This window comes from Hypanus sabinus, chromosome 5, assembly GCF_030144855.1.
Source record: "Hypanus sabinus isolate sHypSab1 chromosome 5, sHypSab1.hap1, whole genome shotgun sequence".
Taxonomy (NCBI): domain Eukaryota; kingdom Metazoa; phylum Chordata; class Chondrichthyes; order Myliobatiformes; family Dasyatidae; genus Hypanus; species Hypanus sabinus.
Window position 1 is genome coordinate 164,385,247 of NC_082710.1, and position 16,413 is coordinate 164,401,659.

Here is a 16,413-nt window from a genome sequence, read left to right on the forward strand (position 1 = left end):
CCACTGAGTATGTACCCCACCCACTTCAAGATTTTAAAATGTTCTGCAATCAGAGGTGCTCTTCTACACACCACTGTTGTAATATGTGGTTATTTGAGTTGCTGTTGCTTCCTGTCAGTTTAAACCAGTCTGGACATTCTCCTCTGACCTCTCTCATTAACAACGCATTTATGCCACTCATTGGATGCTAGTTTTTTTTATTTTGCACACCGTTCTCTTTAAACTCTGGAGAATGTTGTGTGTGAAAATCCCAGGAGATCAGCAGTTTCTGTGATACTCAATCCACCAACAGTCATTCCACAGTCAAAGTCACTTAGATCACATTGCTTCCCCCATTCCGATGTTCAGTCTGAACAGTAAATGAACTGCTTGACCATGTCTGCATGCTTTCATACACTGAGTTGCTACCACATGACTGGCTGATTAGATATCTGATTAACGAGCAGTAGTACAGCCATACACGTTAAAGTGGCCACCGAGTGCATGTCATTGATAATAAACCTGATTCTAATTCTGAGAGAAAGTGAAGGAGGGAGATACGAAAGCACAGAAGGCCAAAACAACATCTATTTACAAAATGAGAGACTGTGAAAGGTCAAGATGATGGTTAATCTCTGTTACCTTCATAGAGAATGTGTTCAGACACAGGAACTGAGAGACAGTGGGAGAATCTGTGCAGTACTCTGCAGTAAAAGTCTGAGGCATATATAAAAACCTTTGCACAGACTGTATTTATCAACATGGAGAGCAGGTTTGCAAGTCTGGCGGGAGCAAAGAATGTTGGGAATGGTGAGGATGGAGCGCTGCAGGAGGGTGTGGAAAGGGTGGAACAGGAAGGAACGCCAGGGCTGGTGGGGATGCAGACACACCCATCCCTGAGACACCAGCAAGGTCATTTGATTCCAAACAATTGGTTTATTGGTCATTACAGAACGTCTCTCTGGTGCTTCCCACTCCCTCCCCCTTCCTTCCCCTTTTTCCCAACCAGGATTCTCCTCTCCCTGCCTCCTTCCCACTTTCAGTCCAAAATCGAGACCCAAATCAGAATCAGGATTATAATCACTCACATGTCACGAAATTTGTGGGGGTTTTTTGTGCCAGAGTGCAGTGCAATACATAAAATTATATATAGTGCATATAAAAAGTATTCAGTCCCTTGGAAGTTTTTATGTTTTATTGTTTACAACATTGAATTAGAGATTTAATTTGGCTTTTTTTGACACTAATTAACAGAAAAAGACTCTTGTGTCAAAATGAAAACACATCTCTTCAAAGTGATCTAAATGAACTACAAATATAAAACACAAAATAATTGATTACATATATATTCACCCACCCTCCCCCCTTTAATATGACACACTAAATCATCACTGGTACAGCCAATTGGTTTTAGAAGTCACATAATTAGTTAAATAGAAATCTGTTTTTGGATACCTGAATGCAGTCAAGGTATTTTGACTGATTGTAGTAAAAATGCACCTGTATCTGGAAGGTCCAACTGCTAGTGAGTCAGTACCTTGGCAAAAACTACACCATGAAGACAAAGGAACTCTTCAAGCAGCTCTGCAAAAAGGTCACTGAACAGCATAAATCAGGAGATGGATACAGGAAAGCTTCCAAGTCACTGAATATCCCTTGGAGTACAGCTGTCAACCATCAAGTTATGGAAAGAATACGGCACAGCTGTAAGTTTGCCATTCACTGGGTGACCGTGCGATAAGGGGACTAGTGAGGGAGGCCACCAAGAGACCTATGACTACTCTGGAGCAGTTACAAGCGTCAGTGGCTAAGATGGGAGAGACTGCGCATACAACTGTTGCCTGAGTGCTTCACTAGTCACAGCTTTGTGGGAGAATGGCAAAGACAAAGCCACTATTGAAAAAAAACTCATGAACCTAGTCAGGTGTCAGATCTCTCAGAGGGAGAGCATTTTGGAGACAGTGATCATAATTCTATCTCTTTTACAATAGCATTGGAGAGAGATAGGAACAGACAAGTTAGAAAAGTGTTTAATTGAAGTAAGGGGAATTATGAGGCTATCAAGCAGGAAACTGGAAGCTTAAATTGGGAGCAGATGTTCTCAGGGAAAAGTATGGAAGAAATATGGCAAATGTTAAGAGGATATTTGAGTGGAGTTCAGCATAGGTACGTTCCAATGAGACAGGAAAGTTATGGTAGGGTACAGGAGCCATGGGGTACAAAGGCTCTAATAAATCAAATAACAACTGCTGTCCGGGTGCTTCACCAGTTACAGCTTCATGGGGAGAGTGGCGACCAGAAAGCCACTGTTAAAAAAACTCACATGAAATCTCAGCTAATGTTTGCCAGAAGGCATGTGGGAGACTCTGAAGTCAGCTGGAAGGTTCTATGGTCCAATGAAACCTAAATTGAACTCTTTGGCCATCAGACTAAATGCTACGTTTGGCATAAGCCAAGCACCTCACATCATCAGAAACACACCGTCTACCATGAAGCATGGTGATGGCCGCATTCTGCTGTGGGGATGCTTCACTGCAGCAGGCCCTGGAAGGACTGTGAAAGTAGAGGGTAAAATGGATGCAGCAAAATACAGGGAAATCCCAGAGGAAAACTGTGATGCAGTCTGTAAGAGAACTGCAACTTGGGAGATGTGTTTTCCAGCAGAAAATCACCTCAAGCATAAAGCCAAAGCTTCACAGGAATGGCTTAAAAACAACAAAGTTAATGTTCTGAAGTCAGAATCCAGACCTCAGTCCAACTGAGGATTTGTGGCTGGACTTGAAAAGGGCTGTTCACTCACAATCCCCATGCAATCTTCTTCTTTCTTTTTAAATCTTTTTATTAATTTTCAAACAAAACACAAGGGAAAAAAACAACAAATACAGAGAGCTTGAGAGTACATAATTAATAAGGTTGGAATGCAAATACAATTAATAACACATATATAATAACCCCCAAACTCATGCTGTATTTACAAAAATAAACCTCCCCAAAAAAAAACTAACAACCACCAACTGAACCAACATGGGCTATTGTATCATATCAGATATACACTGTAGTGTCAATAACTCCACACCTCTAACCAAATAACTAAAGGTGATAAGAAAATGGTTGGGGAAAGGTCAATTTAACTCATGAAAATGTTGAATAAATGGTCTCCAAGTTTCTTCAAATTTGACCGAAGGGTCAAAAATGACACTTCTGATTTTTTCTAAACTCAGGCAAGATATAGTTTGGGAAAACCATTGAAATGTAGTTGGGAGATTAATTTCTTTCCAGTTCAATAGAATGAATCTTCTAGCCATTAATGTAACAAATCCAATCATCCATCGAGCTGAAGGGGATAAATAACTATTATCCACCATTGGTAAGCCAAAAATTGCAGTAATAGGATGAGGTTGACCATGCAATCTGACAGAGTTTGAGCAGTTTCGTAAAGAAGAATGGAGGAAAACTGCAATGTCCAGATGTGCAAAGCTGATAGAGACCAAACCACACAGTCTCAAGGCTGTAATTGCTGCCAAAGGTGCATCTACTAAATACTGACTTGAAGGGGGTGGATACTTACACAATCAATATTTTGTGTTTTATATTTAGATCACTTTGTACAAGTCTGTTTTCACTTTAACATGAAAGTCTTTTTTTGTTGATCAGTGTCAAAAAAGGGAAATTAAATCCACTGTGATTCAATATTGTAAAACAATAAAACATGAAAACTTCCAAGGGAGGTGAATACTTTTCATAGGCACTATATATATATATAAATATTCACAATCCAGAGTTGGCCTCTGGGGTAATTTCTGTGAGTGTGTCAGATATATGTGATTGGATTTGACTTAACGTATTGCATTGTGAGTATCAATGTCTGACTTGTATAAGCAGAGTGGGAAAATTTCAATGTGCACAAATTTGTAGCTGTGTGTCAGTAATTTATGACATATTAAATGAGCTTTACTGCATAAAATACATTGCTGGAATTAATACTAACAAAATACCTGTGGTCCTTTTCCATTAATGTTGATTTTATTTCTCCCTATAATAAAGAAAATGATCCAATAATTATGGATATTCAGTATTTCAATTAATTGTCTCACCAACAGTCACCAAATAAAGTTTCAATACTCTCTCATTTACCCTTGAGAATTTGACCCCTTCTTGGTGACTTAACATAGATTGCAGACAGGATCTCTGGCTTACAGACCGGGGAAGGTCCGGGGTCATACAGTGGGAAAGGGATAACAATCAATGGAAGAATTACTTTATGCACAGAGTCCCACAGTAACTTCCCTGAGGTGTTTTGCACAGAGGAAACAGGAAATTCTGCTCCCCCATTCTTGTGACTGATGGAATTTCCTGCATTCAATGAGCGCAGAATCAGGATACAGGCCCCCGCCCTGCACTGGGAGCCGGGCCAGGAAATGTGCCTTCTTGTTACTTGCCTTTAAAGACCAAGGCTTTCCCCAAGACAGGGTCTGCCGTCACATTCCCATTGCCTGCTCCCAGCTGAAAGATTGAAAACTGGACTGTGTGCTGAATGTCCAAACACTTAAAATGAATGGACAGACATTTGAACAGCAACTCGTTTCCCAGTTTCCCATATCTGCTCCCCATGGGGAAGGTTTCTTTCACCTTCCCATCCTGGGACTGTGAGTGACACCAAGCCTCGACACAGGAGAGACCACAGGTGCAAAGTGCCCTTCAGCTCATTTATCTCCCCCTTTCTAGAACCCTCCTTTCCTGCCCTCCTCCCAGACGTTCCCCTGATGGACACAGCACCGGCTTCACCCACCCCTTCCCTTCATTGATTGACCCGACCCTACGAGATGGAAAACTTCTTGAATTCGCTCCCCAACGTGGAATCTCCAGAAGAGAAACGACAAAAGCCCCTGGACTTCACCTTCATTTACCCCAGGAATTTGACCATCTGGAATGGCACAGGCCGGATATTCCCTGGGGGAGGAATGGAAAGCTCTGCCTGCACTCTCTCCGCCCCAAGGGCGAATCCGGCTGTGCAAGGCTGAGGATACAATGGTGAAACAGGACAAATTAAGCCTCGTCCACATTATCCCAGGAAACCTTAACAGCACAGTCCTTCCTTCCCCCATCACTCTGAAACATCAAAACTAAAATGATATTTCTGAGGTACCAATTTGAAATTATTTTAAAAGGTGCATTAAAAATAGGAATGGCTTCGGGCAGTTGCAGGTCAGGAAGCCTCTGTGGAGACAGAAGTAATTCACGTTTGCTGTCCATGATTGCCCGTGCAGCACCTGGCGACAAGAGGTTCACTGGAGCTCGGCCAGCAAGTTCCGGAGCTCCGCATTCCTGCAGATTTCCAGCAGTCTCCCGGGAGGATGGCAGATTCTTTTTCTTGAAAGACGATGAACTCCTTCAGTTTTATATACATCAGTATTTACATTGGATTCTTTTACTTAATTCACCAGATTTTAATTTCCCCATTGCCCTGTTCCAGGATTCAGGCTTACTGGGCTGAAAAATTAGTTTTACCACTGTCTCACAGAATAGAACCAAGAGCCCTCTGCACTACAGATAGAAAATACTCAAAGTCCATAAGGAGGATCTAGGCAATGAAAATATTTTGGGTGCTTTGACAATACTTTTGATCGATACTTTGTCTTTCTTCACTATGGAATTCTGATGAGGTCAGGCAGGACCTTAATAAAAATCATACTCTACTCCCAAAAGGCAAGGTGATCCGCTGATGCCAGGGTGGGATGGGACACAACTCTATTGCAACGCCTGATTGGCAAGAAATGACTAGGGAAGTGCTAGACTAGTGTGCAATACTGTTATTTTACACAGATTAACTTGCTCAATATGTGTGTATTTGTGGTACTTTGCCGGGAAAGGCAGGAGAATGGGGTTGAGAGAGATAATAAATCAGCCCTGGTGGAGCAGCAGAGCAGACTTGATGGGCTGAATAGCCTAAACTGCTCCTACGTCTTATAGTCTATTTATGACAAAAACGCCAATGACTCCCTGAGGAGTTTCCAGTAGAAACGGAAAAATACAGGCCAGAGCTCCTCCTGAACGACAGCAGCCAGTCAGGGACGAGGGCAGGGGCAACGTGCTGGAGGTTTCCCCATAACCCCGACCTGAAGGGGCAGTGGGACCCTGGGGAAAGCTTTTGTTGTGACCGAGTCCCTCCAGCATTCTGTGTGAGCAGCTTTGATTTCCCGCTCCTGGTTTGTGACCTGAAGGTTCTGATCATTTTGATACTTACAGGAATTGAACATCAAGGCCAGGAAAAAGCTGACTGTATATTCGGCCACTGAGGCGATGAGCACAATCCAGATGTGGAAGATACGTCCTTGATCTGACAATACAGAACAGCAAAGACACTGAGTAATCTAGCACACGCATATCACAGACATACACAATGGGACGTCTCCAAATGGCAACATCAAAACCTGAACAGAGCCATTTGAAGAAGTGAGTTAATCATCAGTAACTTCAGCTGCTGATCGGAAACTGTGCCGATGCTGTGACCCTCTGCGGACAGCCAATCTTCCCCTGGCTGGGCCAAGCAGACCCACTTCCCCCTACCACTGACCCCCAGTACCTCCACAATGAAGCTCACCGCTGTCCAGCTGCTGCTCCAATTACGGCAGGGGGGAGGGGAGCAGTGGGTTGCCGAGAGGCAGCCGAGCTGGAGAGATGACAGGGGAGGTAACAGGTGCCCAAGGTAATTCTCTCCACTCCATCACAGACTGTGCCTTAATAAACCCCCAAAAGCTGATTATCTCCCTCTTCTGCCCTCTCCCACCCCCCACAATCGCTACATAACCTGGGAAAGACAGACTGCCTCCTGCCTCCGCTCAAACGTCAGGCTGCTGTTTACTGATTACTGTTCAGTGCTCAAAGCCCGTAGTACTAATCAAAGAGCTCTGGAACCTGGGCTCCTCCTGCAAAACGGATTCCCGACTTCCTCACTGGGAGACCACTCATTTTAGATCCGAAATAACATCCCCTCCTCTCTGACAGCCAACACGGGCATATCTCAACGATGCATGCTTAGCCCACAGCTCTATTCTCTCTACACCCATGACTGCAGCTTATTCTGATCCAGGGCAGTGTCCCCCATCCCATTCCAAACAGTGATACAGCCATTTGGAATGCTCTCCACCGTACATCTATAGAAATCTGCGAATGTCTCCTCGAACTCTTAATGAAATATAGCCGCTGTCATACCTTCTTTGTAACTGCATGGATATGCTGGGCCCAATATAGATCCTCAGAGATTTTGACACTCAGGAACTTGAAATTTCTCTCCGTTTCTGAACCCTCTATGAGGACTGGTGTGTTCTCATGTCTTTCCTTTTCTGAAGTCCACAATCAATTCTTTGGTGTCACTGACGTTGAGTGCAAGGTTGTTGTTGCAACACCACTCAACCAGCTGATCTACCCCACTCCTGTACGTCCTCTTGTTACCATTTGAAAATCTCCCAACAATAGTTGGGCCATTAGCAAATTTATAGATGGCTTTAGAGCTGTGTCTAACCACACAGTCATGGGTATAGAGAGAGAGTAGAGCAGTGGGCTAAGCACACACCCTTGAGGTGCGCCAGTGTTGATTATCAGTGAGGTGGAGATGCCATTTCCGATCTGCACAGGCCATGGTCTTCCAGTGAGGAAGTCGAGGATCCAGTTGCAGAGGCAGGTAAAGAGGTCCAGGTTTTGGAGCTTTTTGAGAGGAACTGTAGGAATGACTGTGTTAAACGCTGAGCTGTAGTCTACTAGCAGCAGCCTGACATAAATATTAGTATTGTCCAGGAGATCCAAGGCATCATGAGGAGCCTCTGAGATGCTTCAGTTAGGACAGGAGTCCCATCTCATCTCAGGTGCAGGCTCACTTCATTGCTACCAGCCCTTCCAAAACGGATGCCTGCATCCTCTTCAACCAAAAAAATGGAACCTCGGATTCTTGTATCAACACCTCAGCCACAGACACATTCCCTTCACACCTGTTAATATCCAATTTAGTGTCCAGTTTGGGTGATCATTCAGAGACTATTATGAATAATGTTTAATTATTTTGTTCAGCAATTAAACTCATTCATGAAATCTGGAACTTCCTGCTCTATAGAACAACAACTCCCTGGAACTTCACTTGCTAACTTGTTGGCAAACATCCCCTCATTTTATACACTCAATCCCCTCATTTTAAGCAGATGTTGTTAAGTCCTTAATTAGTCAAGGTGTCAAAGATTAATGGGAGAAGGCAGAAGAATGGGGTTGAGAGGGATAATAAATCAGCCATGATGGAATGGTGAAGCAGACTCGATGGGCCAAATGGCCTAATTCTGCTCCTATGTCTTATGGACATACCAAAGTGGTTAAGCAATATTTGGACTCACAGGACATGTCCAAAATCTAATGTCACCTTGTCCATCGACAAGTAACATAGTGGGATCAGTTCATGAAATAAGGACTGTAGTTCCGATTTCAAATGAACAAAACCTCCTCAATCAGGAGACCCTGATTAATGAGTTTGCGGAGCAAATTCTTCTATGCTCCACAAACTCATTAATCAGGCCTCTTCGGAACAGTGAACCCACCCCTTGGATGAAGCACTAGGTGAACAGAGGAGGAACGCACTCTGCGTGGGGTATTTCAATGTCCAAGTGTGCCCCGGGTTGAGACACAACTAACTGCTGTGCCCTCAAGCAACGGCAGATAGAAGTTCAAGTATAATTGTCATTCAACCATACACAAAACATCGTTCTTCCGGGGCCAAGGTGCAAAACACTCTACACAGAGTCACACACAGTACATAGAGTTATGATCCAGTCACAAAATACTATGAACATAAGTCACTGAGTGGTCTGAAGGTGTGGCATGTTGTCCTGAAGCCATGTATCTGCAAGAACAAGCACGTAGCAGATACTCATCTCGCGATGAACCAACCTAAGGGAGAAACCTTCCTGCCCTTACACACACAACTCTAATTGCTGTGACTCAGACACACTCCTGTCCTGCACTGGTCACTTCTCATCTTCTGTTGCTGCTGTTTCACATATTTATATCACTGTGTTACTTTAACAGTGCCAGTAGCATTATACTGTGTTACATAAACTGCACCTCACACTTTATGTCAATCTGTCAACCATCAGGCCAGGCCAGGCCACGCAGGGACTTATGCTAATAGTCTTTGAGTGACTGTATCTGCTGGATCATGAACAGTATGGAGAAACAGCCAACTCACTTCTCTGATGGATGTCTTTGATGAGGAACCCAATCGAGATGCCAATCATGATGGTGTGAAGTGCACATTGAATGAGATTCCAAATAAATGCTAGAGACAGAGGACATGATGATAAGAGAGCTGGATTTCACTACGACTGGAAATTTTATAAAACAGTTGAGCTGCTTCTCACCGGTATTGATGTTGAATCTGCCAATGCGCTGGCAGTTAGATCTTCGAGTGATAAATGGTACAGTCAAAGTAAAAAATAGGAGAAATGAAATGCATGCTGTAGCCGCGTTTAGAGAATCAGAACCTAGAGTAAAGACCAACAGTAAGAGTTCACAATTTATGCAGAACTTAAGAAATTAAACCAACAAGACAGCACAATCCTATTTCCCAACAGTAGTTAGATATTAGTTCCACAGATGTAGGTGACACTGGCAAGGCCCCCTACCTCATCTACATATGACTCTCTCCGCCCCACCGTCCCAACTTCACCTGGATTGACCGATCACCTGCCAGCTCTTACTTCACCCCTTTCCCCTCATCTTTTTATAATGGCCATCTCCACTCTTGCTTCCAATCCTGATCAAGGGTCTCAATCCAAAACTCGAACTGGCCATTTCCTTCATATAGATGGTTCCCGATCCACAGATTTCTTCTAGCTCCATCATGAGGAGCACCGGAAAGGCTTCATTGCTGTCCATAAACAAGAGATTCTGCAGTCACTGGAAATCTTGAGAAGCAGATACAAAATGCTGGAGAAAACTCAGCAAGCCAGGCAGCATCCAAGGAGGGGAATAAACAGTCAACGTTTCAGGTCGAGACTATTCATCCAGATCTGAAGAATCCTAATGAAGGTTTCTGGACTGCTTTATTCTCCTCCCCTCCACAGATGCTGCCTAACTTCTGGAATTTTGTGTGTGTTGTGTGTGTTCATATGTGGCTCATCTGTTTACCCCCAGTAGGGTGATGGCGGGTACCCTAATGTAACCTCCGCTGTTCCCACGGGTAGGGAGTCTCATGAGTTCCTTGGTGTGATCATGTCTCAACTCTCACCCTAGATGCATGCCCTCTGGTATTACAACCCGAAGGAAAGGCTACCAGCTATGTACCCGTGCCTCTCCTAACCTTCTCCCCTCAGCCTCTCCAGAGAAAACAACCCATTTTTCTCCAGACTCTCCTCATGGGGTGTGCCCTCTATTTCAGGCAGCATCCTGGTAAACCTCTCCAGAGCCTCAGCATTCTTCTCTGGAATGGACAACTAGGATTAAGTGCAGTACTCCACACACAACCTAACCACAGTTTAATAAAGCTGCAACAATTCTTGAAATCAGTTCCTCTACTGATTAAGCATGTTGTATGCCTTCTTTAGCATCCTATCAGCTTGAGGCCACTTTCACCTACAGACTTGGACCACAGGTTGTCTCTGTACAGTTTAGGGTCCTGCCCTTAACAGTGCACTGACATTTTACATGTCATCTCCCAAAGTGCACAGATTCACACTTGGCCAGATTAAATGCCACCTGTCATTTCTGCAAATGATCTATGTCCTTTCCCAGTCTTCTACACTAACCACAACATTGTCAATTTTTGTATCATTTGCAAACCTGCTAACCCCCACAAACAATCGATGTCCTTTGCCATTTTTCAAAGCTATCCACAAAATCACCAAACTCTGTATCGTCTGCAAACCTGCTAACCCCCTCCGCCTGCAAATAACTCTACACTCCTATCCCGAGTCAATTGTCTGCTCACGTCAATAGCAATAAACTGTCAACTCAACGAGTTTCAACATAAGGATTTTATCAAATGCCTTTTGGGAGTTCAGATCCCCAATGTGCACATCAGTCTATCTATTGATACTAAACTCAGCCACACTGGGCGTGGCAGCATCTCATTAATCAGAATAGAACTTGATTGCCATTGCCAGACAACGAGATTGCGAAGCTATTCCAGTCCATGCAAAACAGATATCTACAATGCATGTGGTACAGCTTAATAAAACTAAAAATTCCCATATTTACAAGCAACATGTGATCTTGATGGGCAAGCTGGGGTGTGGCACTGCTCACCATTACTGAAGTGGAAACCCCAGCACGTTTCTCTTCCCTCGGCTACGGGATCGAGAGCTGCAGGAGCTGGTGGTCCCGATGAAGCTGCCATACAGAAATACACTGAACAAGGCACTTGTCCGTTCCAAACCTCCCCAGAGGTTTGGAAGTGGGTCAATTTTTATGGAAATGAATAAAATTTGTGCACAAACCTTTAAAATGAGTCGTGTAACTGCAGGCAGCGAGGATGAAAACAAATTGCAGGATGTTACATGCATACAGGACATGCATCCACCATTTGCACTTTGGTGATTCTACGGAGAAAAGGACACAGGTATCAAGCTGCAGATGGGTCAACATATGCCTGAATTGATAAAGTGCATAATGAACCTAATAAGGAACAGAGAGAATAAAGCTCAGTGCAGAAGGCCAGGATCTTTGAAATTGGTCACTCAGGTAGATAAGATAGTCAATAAGACAGAAGGACTTCTTGCTTTGAAAAATATTCTTGCTCAAATCACTTTTAAACCTCTTACCCTTGACTCGAAATTTATGTCCTTTAATTTTAGACACTTGCTATGGGGAAATTTTTCTATATTAGCCTTGTAAGGCGAGATACTGGTTGTGCTTACACAGAGAATGGTGGTTGCCTTTGAGCAAATGGAGCTCAGTAGCTGTGGTTGACAGCTCATCTGGGAGAAGAACTCAAATCTCCAGCCTCTGCTGCCTTGCAGTTATTCTCACTCATAGGGGAGACTGACGTTGAGTTCAACACTGACTGGCCACTTCTGCTGGTGCCAAACTGCAATGGTCTCTGCCGTTCCTTTGGATTCATCAGCAGCGTGGAGTTGGGGAGCCTGTCACATGGGCCACAGCTCGCTCTCCGTGTCATGCTGCCCTGGCTAGCGTATCCCGTAGAAAGCTGGGACGCAACTTCCCTGGTCAACCCCAACCAACGGAGGGCCTCTGGAGGGTGCCTAGACCCTGCACCAGGGGTGGTGCTTGGGGCTGATATGTCAGGGACACTTCAGAGACTCTTAGATGGGCGTGTGCATGATAGAAAAACGGAGAGCTTTGGGATGTGCAGGAGTAACAGGGTTAGATTGATCTTGGGGTAGGTTGCACAACATTGCAGGCTGCAGGGCCGATGCCGTGTTGTGCTGTACTGTCCTCTGTTCTATGTAGCCTGGGCATGGAATACAAGGCCAGCGAGCAAGTAGTACATTGTTATAATCACTGATTAGGCCTCAGCTACAGTAACAAGTGCAGCTCCAGTCATTACACCCTAAAGGGATCAAGTTATTACGCTGGTCTGGGTACAAGTTTAGTTGTCATTCATGAATACCGCCAAACGAAATAGCGTTACATCGTGGCGAAGGTGCAAAATGCAATACCAACAGTCACACACAGCACAAAGAAGGTAGCAAGCAAATGTAAGATACAAGTAAAATACAGTCACACAAAAAATATGTATATTCCAAGACACTGAGTCCGTAAATGCTGCAGAAATCTGAAGTTAAACACAATACACCTTGTCTACCTCTGACGGAACACTTGGGGGGGGGGGGGGGGGAGGTGTGGGTGGTACTGACCCCTGCTTGGACACCGTGCCACACTGCCCCCTAGTGGAGCGCACCGACTGACGCCTTTCACCCGTGTGGCTGTCAACAGCGCAACTGAGGCCTAGTCCTCGCTACGACTGAGGCCACGCAGCTCCGCCACCGTCCGCCAATAAACCAGTGACACTGACCTGCAGCGTTCCACATTAACAGTGTTTCATTCTCCTTGGAGAGGAGGAGGGTGAGGGGGGAGCCCAATTCAAGATGTGCAAATCAGGAGGAACGTAAATAGTGGGAGACTTTAGAGAGCTTAAGTTTAGGACAAGGGGTAAGAGGGTGAAAAGTATCATCCAGGTGGTGTTTGGTGTCTGAAAGACATTGCACATCAGATTTCACAGTTACTGTGATATGGAGTAGTTGTTAAGTCATGTTTTGGAACCGTTGGGCCTGTTTCTGTGTTGTGATGCTCTTTTGTCCATTCATGTTGAACCATACTGGACTGATGGCAGGAATGTGGCAATTCATCTCCTTCTACTTCAGGCCACGAACTTATCAATCACCCTGAGTTATTAACTTCAAACTTTCTGCATAATCACTCAAAGAGTTGATCTGCATGTGCATGTAACGAGAGCTGTACAACTCATCTCCTTCTACCTTAGGCCACAGACTTATCAATCACCCCTCGTACAATGACCAATTAACCTACTAACCAGTACGTCCGTGGAATCTGGGAGGAAACCGGAGCACCCAGAGGAAACCCACGTGGTCACGGGGAGAACACACAAACTTCATACAGGCAACAGCGGGAAATGAACCCAGGTCGCTTGTACTGTAAAGCGTCGTGCTAACCACTACACGATCGTACCGCCCCATTAACATTCTCTTAAGGGTTGCAATCGGACTCGCTTCTACCACTTGCACTGGCCGCTTGTTCACCCTCGTACCACCCTCTGAGTAAAGAAGCTCCCCTTCAGATGCCCCTTGAATATTTTATCTTTCACTCTAAATCTGTGACCTCCGAGTCTTGCCCAAACTGAGTGGAAAAAGCCTGCAAGCATTTGCCCCTCTGCCAGTTGTTATTAACATTCGTCAAGATTTACAAGCAATGCCTGCACATTTACATTAAAGTGTAAACCGGGCAATGGAATACCTCTATTTGATTTTATCTTCCAGATGTTCAGAGAAAAAAATGCAATAAGATAAAGTGAAGAAAACACCAGGGCTGAGATCGACAGAACAGTCATCACAGTGTCATCCGTGGAATGGCCTGCAATTAAACACAAGTCTGGTTAACCAAACATGGAACAGTGAGGCAGAGATGTTAACATAAAAGCTGCCAGATGTTGCAGTGACCACTTATCTGCTGCAGAGAAGGGAATGTGCCACCCCTGCCCAGCCTCACCCACTTGTGGTTAGAGGACACCTTCAGTAACAGTTTTGTTTCACCAGTCAGGGTTGTTCACCCTGAGCTGAGCTGTTGAGCCTGAAGGACAATGGACCACTCTTAGTCCGTCCTCTACCCTTTGACCTGTTTGGCATGGGTGACCCTACCAAGAGCCAAAGCACAAAGCCTGACTCCAGCCGACGTAGCTCTCTGGGTCACTGAGCACGCAAGCCTCCAAACCACAGCAAGGTTGTGGTCCTCTTGGAGGCCACAGTGTTGGGCTGACCTTTTAACCTATTCTACGATCAATCTGACCCTTCCCTTGTACATCACCCTCCATTTTTCTATCACCCAAGTGTCTGTCTCAGATCTCCTTCAAAGTCCCAGTCTCTACCACCAACCCCGGCGGTTCCACTAATTGACTCAGTATCCCCTTGATGTGGGTTAAGAAGACACCAAATTGTTTGAACAGACCCCCTAAATGATCCATTTTAGGCTGGAAGATCAGTTGCATTGGCTGGTGCTGTTGGTGTTGGGATGCCCAGATCATACAGGGCACCAGTTAACCAAAAAGTCCATAGTTAGTTCCCCCCCCCCTTTTCTGATTCTGGCTCCCCTCTTACCCCTTCTCTGCTTATCTGCCCAAAACCCTCTGGGTCCTTCAATCCTTCCCTTTCTCCCATGATCCACTCTCCTCTCCTATCAGATTCCTTCTTTTTCAAGCCTTTATCTCTTCCACCTATCCAGTTCTGGCTCATTATTCATCTCCCTTCACCCATCACCTGCCCACCTTCCCCCTCACCTGGTTTCACCTATCACCTGCCAGCTTGTACTCCTCCAGCTCCCCCACCTCTTCCCCCTTCCTCTCCAGTCCTGATGAAGGATCTCAGCCTGGAACATTGACAGTTTATTCCTCTCCATAGATACCGCCTGACCTTCTGAGCTCCTCCAGCATTTTGTGTTTGTTGCTCTGGATTTCCAGCATCTGGAGAATCTCTTTTGCTGGTTCCTTCTGATGCCCACAACCACCCGTTTTGGAGAGGCCATGTGATAACAGAGCGAAGTTGCTAAACCTCCTGCCCTAAACACATAATTCTTTGTTGCATTTTCCATTCCTGTCTGCGGCCAGGAACCAACCCCTCATTCAGAGAGAATCCCTTGTCTTGGTCACCCAATTCCTCCCAATCTCTTTGCCCGTGGGCAGTTCAGACTGTCGAGAGAAAGTATTCACACAATTATGTTGGCTGGGGTTACTTCAGAACTAACTTTCTTTTTATCACAAACCGACATACACTTTTGGATGCTCCACAAAACTTCTCATTATCCTTATACTATTTCTCATTTATCTCCCCGCCTCACCACCCCCACCCCCCCCAAGATCCACACTCTGTGTGCGCTGTGTATACACAGAGTGAAGTACGCCCTTTGCAGCATCAGAACCTCTGTTCGAGCTGAGCTTCGTGCAATTCGGCTTTTGAGATCTGTGCTACAGAGAGATAGGGGGCGGACATGTGGAGACGAGATAAAGGGCACCAGGCAGTAAAAGTCTGTAACAGGCTCAACTGGTCCAAGTCACAAACTGTAGCTTAAAGTGAAATTTAGCGAACTCATTCAGAGCCACCATTTCGCTATTCCCTGCCACGAGTTTACAATTCTCTGCTCCTTGTCATCATCATTCTGTGCTGTGTCAGACAAGGAGGCAATCACGGTCCAAGACCATGATCGTTCTTGGCAGATTTTTCTACAGAAGTGGTTTGTCATTGCCTCGTTGTGGGGAGTGTCTTTACAAGACGTGTGACGCCAGCCAATATCAATACTCTTCAGAGATTGTCTGCCAGTCATCAGAGGTCGCATAACCAGGGAGTAGAGGGCGGAGCTTACTGATGTAGGCGCTAAATGGCGACTCCTTTGCTTGCATCTTTGGAAACAGCTTTATTTCTATCTTTGATATTTCTCTTTCTCCCCCCTTTTCGAGGTTCTTTTGAAGACCCTGACCCGGAGTTACATTCTGACTTTGGTTGTTAGCGGGAATGGGACCCGCTCTCAGAGCCTCACGACTGGCCGCTGGTCAATATCCCAAGGACGCAGCCTGAAAGGCTCGCGCGCCTCGTGGCTCTGCAGATGGGCTGCCTCGTGGCTGGTGCCACTGGCTGATGCGTTGCGGGACAGCAAGGAATACTGGAAGCGGCGGACTTGCTGGAGACTGTGAATCCAGAGGCACAGAGCTCT

The 16,413-nt window shown here is 45.2% G+C and overlaps 1 protein-coding gene across 3 annotated transcripts in view; it reads right to left on the reverse strand.

Annotated features, from left to right (window-relative positions):
• The window catches only part of LOC132394532 (uncharacterized), a 32,077-nt gene that overhangs the window by 1,850 nt on the left and 13,814 nt on the right, over positions 1-16,413 (reverse strand). For all 3 annotated transcript variants that reach the window (XM_059970814.1, XM_059970813.1, XM_059970815.1), the window contains 6 exons: positions 13,951-14,067; positions 11,454-11,555; positions 9,378-9,500; positions 9,206-9,295; positions 6,224-6,316; positions 3,975-4,012 (listed from right to left, as the gene is read on the reverse strand). In XM_059970814.1, the coding sequence (XP_059826797.1) occupies positions 3,975-4,012; positions 6,224-6,316; positions 9,206-9,295; positions 9,378-9,500; positions 11,454-11,555; positions 13,951-14,067 (563 nt within the window). The remainder of the gene's footprint in view (positions 1-3,974; positions 4,013-6,223; positions 6,317-9,205; positions 9,296-9,377; positions 9,501-11,453; positions 11,556-13,950; positions 14,068-16,413) is intronic.